The sequence below is a fragment of the Bufo bufo genome, chromosome 6, assembly GCF_905171765.1.
Source record: "Bufo bufo chromosome 6, aBufBuf1.1, whole genome shotgun sequence".
Lineage (NCBI taxonomy): Eukaryota > Metazoa > Chordata > Amphibia > Anura > Bufonidae > Bufo > Bufo bufo.
The window spans coordinates 400,989,949-400,994,101 of record NC_053394.1 but is presented as its reverse complement, the minus strand read 5'-3'; the positions used below and the strand labels follow the sequence as shown (position 1 = coordinate 400,994,101).

Genomic DNA, 4,153 nt, shown 5'->3' with positions numbered 1-4,153 from the left:
CGAAAAAACTGACCAAATAACTGAAGTGTTATACAATACATTCCAGAACTCTAAGGGTTACATAGCATCATAAATCAATATTATTTTATGCAACCCCATCAGTGCTGGGAAGTCAGGACGGGAGCTGCCGTATACTCTCACTGTGAGTCCAACACTGGGAACTTGCTCGTCTGAAAGGGACCTAATGTGGATGGAAAAGTCGGTGTGGTGAGCTATATAGCCTGTTGATTAAGAATCAATTGATTAATTACTGCTTAATAATGTGTCTCTATTTAGTTGCCAAAGACTATCAGGAATAGTATATAGGCGTGTTATCTGGATTCTATTCATTTTTAGGATAACAGACGTTTATTGATAATTTCACACATTTCTTAACATTTAATGCTCCATATTGCATTCCCTTTCTCTTGACTTTACTTTGACTGTAGCACAAAGATATATTTACTTCCCTGTGTAAGTTCATTGATGTTTAAGACAATTGTATTTGTCGGTTAAACGTCCGACATTTATAACATTATTATGGTTTCTCCGTGTGAATTATCTGATGTCTAATAAGAGATTTTTTCAAAGCAAAGCATTTCCCACATTCTGTACATGCAAAAGTCTTCTCCCCAGTGTGAACTTTTTGATGATTAACGAGGTTTGATTTCTGATTAAAACATCTCCCACATTCTGAACATGAAAATGGTTTCTCTCCTGTGTGAATTATCTGATGTTTAATAAGATCCGATTTATCATAACAACGTTTCCCACATTCAGAACATGAATACGGCTTCTCCCCTGTGTGATATCTCAGATGTTTAACAAGATCTGGTTTATCTGTAAAACATTTCCCACATTCTGAACATGGAAACGGCTTCTCTCCTGTGTGACGTCTCTGATGTATAACAAGCAATTTTTTAGATGTAAAACATTTGTCACATTCTGTACATGGAAATGGCTTCTTCCCTGTGTGAGTTCTCTGATGTGTAACAAGATGTGATTTAACGCTGTAGTGTTTCCCGCACACTGAACATGAAAAAGGCTTCTCCCCTGTGTGAGTTCTCCGATGGATAACAAGCTCTGATTTAACTCTATAACTTTTCCCACAATCTGAACATGAGTATGGCCTCTCCCCTGTGTGAATTCTCTGATGTATAACAAGATCTGATTTCTGAACAAAACATTTTCTACATTCTGAGCATATATATGGTTTCTCCCCTGTATGAATTCTTTTGTGTTTTTCAAGAGCATATTTAACGCTATAATGTTTTCCACAATATGAACATGAATATGGCTTCTCCCCTGTGTGACTTCTCTGATGTATAACAAGATATGATTTATTGGTAAAACATTTCCTACATTCTAAACATGGAAATGGTCTCTCCCCTGTGTGGGTTATCTGATGTTTGACAAGATCTGATTTATGTTTAAAACATTTTCCACATTCTGAGCATGAAAATGGTTTCTCTCCTGTGTGAATTCTCTGATGTCTAACAAGTTCCCATTTATGTTTAAAACATTTCCCACATTCTGAACATGAATGCGGCTTCACTCCTGTGTGAATTTTCTGATGTTTAACAAGATCTGATTTCCGTTTAAAATATTTTCCACATTCTGAACAGGATAATGGCTTCTCCCTTGTGTGAGTTCTTGCATGTTCCTCTTTTCTATGTTCTTTCATTTGGGTAACAGTCTGTGACAAATCAAAAGGTAGGTCACATTGAAAAGGATCAGATGATTGATTGCTGTTTTCAAATGCTGATGTATATAGGACAATGGCATTCTTTTCATAAGTATCTTGTAAGATACCAAGATCATCTGCTTTAAAATCTGAAGACCTCAGGTGTCCAGTTGGTGTACAGTCATCTGCCAAGAATAAAAGTGATAATCTTATCATTAAAAACAATACTATTATTACATATATAGTATTTAAAAAAGGTCTGGATTGTTAGCCAGTAGTAAATGTTTTATCTCTTATTAACAACTTAATTACCGGAGTACTTACCCCCTTTCTTACCAGGCAAATTTTTCAGGTTTATCTTTAGTTCTTATTGCAAATAACTATTAAAATTCCTGAGCCAACCTACATGTATTTGATATTATTTTTCATCAGACACTGTAGAACTGTTTTGTGCTGTTGGATAACTATTGATGTATATTTAAGGAGAAACTGTGAAAACTATGAATTTTTTAAAATAATTTTCCTCTGTTACTAAAGATTTCTAGACAAAACATTTCTAAAACCATTACCGTATTTTTGTACTATTGAAAATAGATGTTTTTTGTGTAATTTATCTACTGGCTGGGCCCACCACAAGACTGAAGCGCATTGGTGGCTTATTTTTCTATTGCTGGGGCACAGTGCTGGAAGAACAGATGTTGTACAGTGCCAAATACATTAGAAACTCCTTAAAAGAGACTTTTTTATGTTGACCTCCTAAGGGTTTTATTTTATCTTTCGGAAATTCAGATATGCTCAGCTTTTGTTTTTTGGCTATACTATTGCTAAAACTAACAACTATAGCTATAACTTTTTTATTTTTCTATTTTCTTTATTTCAATTTTTTCAAATTTATTTTTTACTTTTTTTAATGAAAAAATTGAATTAACCCCTTCTGGCCACAGTCAGGGCAGGAAAAGATTAATTCACAGACTGTAGGCTCACAGTTAATTTTACAGCGAGCAGGGGGCACTCACATCAAGAAGTGTACAACTCAGCTGGCTTTTTTCACTTTACATTGCAATGGATTGTTATCACATGCGCCATGCAGGGAGTATGTGTTATAGCACAGCCATAATGTTAATGCCATTGTTGCTGACCACCTTGTCCAGTTGGAGTTGGTGGGGAGACTAACAGGATGGTTGTTGCTTGCCAAGGCTGATCAGCTCCAGCACCACATGGCAACACTTTATTACTCATATGATAGGAGGGAGGGGGAGTGGAAGAAACACTGTCATATCAATAAGGAATGAGAGCATATCCACTGAGGAGGACATGAAGAAGGCAAATAAGCACCTCGTGTGGGATCCAGACTGAAACAAACAAACAAACACAGAGGTGTCAAGAAGACCTGTATTCACTTCTGTGGTGCTGCATCGCCTCTCCTACACAAAACAGTGACATGGTGGGCTGTGAAGCACATGTACACTGCCCACAACAGCTGCTCCAGGTGTCAATGGTGGTATGCACCTTACTGCACAGTGACAACTGCAAGGAGTAGCTCACGTTCTCCGCTACATGCCACTACAAGGCAGGGATGACTTCCCTACAGAAATAATGGCAGTTAGGTATCTTCCAGTAAGGCTGAGTACACGCCATAAGTGCTACAGAAGCAACTTGGCCAGATGGGTGTTAAGCTTGCACACCATTAAATTGCTGGGCGAGAAGAGTTGCTTCCTGGCCATACATTCTGTTATCAATGACGCTTATTCCAATGGCTTGCCAGTTCTATTTTCCCACTGTATCTGGTGCTGCAATAAAGCAACGGTGCCTTTGTTTGAGTTTAAACAGCTGATTTTTTATTTTTTTATAAATCAAACGTAAGTCTTCTCTGCTTTATTTAGTAGTTACCACTCACCTGGTTGGTTATCTGTAGGAATATCCTCTATACTCTGGTCATCACTCCTCACATGTGTTTCTGTAACATATATAATGTTCAGATCTTCACCCGGATTTACAAGCTGTGAGACAAATATTGTAAAAGTCATCAGACTGTTCGAGAAGTCATGCGGAAGGTTTTATATAATCAGAAAACATCTTTAATTAGCAGGATAAAAAAAATGACCGAACTGCAGGAGTTATCTGACATAAATATCTGCAGGTCTCCTGTATAAGTCCAACAGGTTCCTTATTCTGAACAGCATTCTCTACAGCCAGAAAACTGAGAAGATCCAGACAACATGTAATGTCTATGGTCAGTGGTAATCCTGCCATCTCCACCTTTCAAGGATAAAACATATAATACTGGTGGATAAAACAAGACTTAACACAAGATCTTAACAGCCTTCTACACATCATAGGGGACATTTCATGAGATCTTATCTCCATCTACCTGATCATCCTGTGGAACATTGTGATGTTCTTCTGAACCATCCTGTGGAAGAAGAGGACTGGGACATCTCTCCGGTGTTCTTCTCTCTTCCTTAACTGTAGGAAACACGTCCAGTGACT

The 4,153-nt window shown here is 37.6% G+C and overlaps 1 protein-coding gene across 1 annotated transcript; it reads right to left on the bottom strand.

Annotated features, from left to right (window-relative positions):
* Positions 1-328: 328 nt before the first annotated feature.
* On the bottom strand, positions 329-3,916 carry LOC121005765 (gastrula zinc finger protein XlCGF8.2DB-like). The gene is made up of 4 exons (XM_040438531.1): positions 3,824-3,916; positions 3,561-3,663; positions 1,594-1,848; positions 329-1,143 (listed from the first exon to the last, which is right to left on the bottom strand). The coding sequence occupies exons 1-4, from the start codon at positions 3,914-3,916 to the stop codon at positions 518-520; spliced, it is 1,077 nt and encodes a 358-aa protein (XP_040294465.1). The 3' UTR covers positions 329-517.
* Between the last annotated feature and the right edge of the window lie 237 nt (positions 3,917-4,153).

What these genes read in the sequence shown, in the direction of transcription:
- LOC121005765 (XM_040438531.1), bottom strand. Translation starts at nt 3,916, where the DNA reads ATGGCAGGATTACCACTGACCATAGACATTACATGTTGTCTGGATCTT. An exon ending in CTGTTCAGAATAAGGAACCT is followed by an intron (nt 3,664 to 3,823) that starts GTTGGACTTATA and finishes TTTGTCTCACAG; the next exon opens with CTTGTAAATCCGGGTGAAGA. An exon ending in GCCATTATCCTGTTCAGAAT is followed by an intron (nt 1,144 to 1,593) that starts GTGGAAAATATT and finishes AGAAATCAGATC; the next exon opens with TTGTTATACATCAGAGAATT.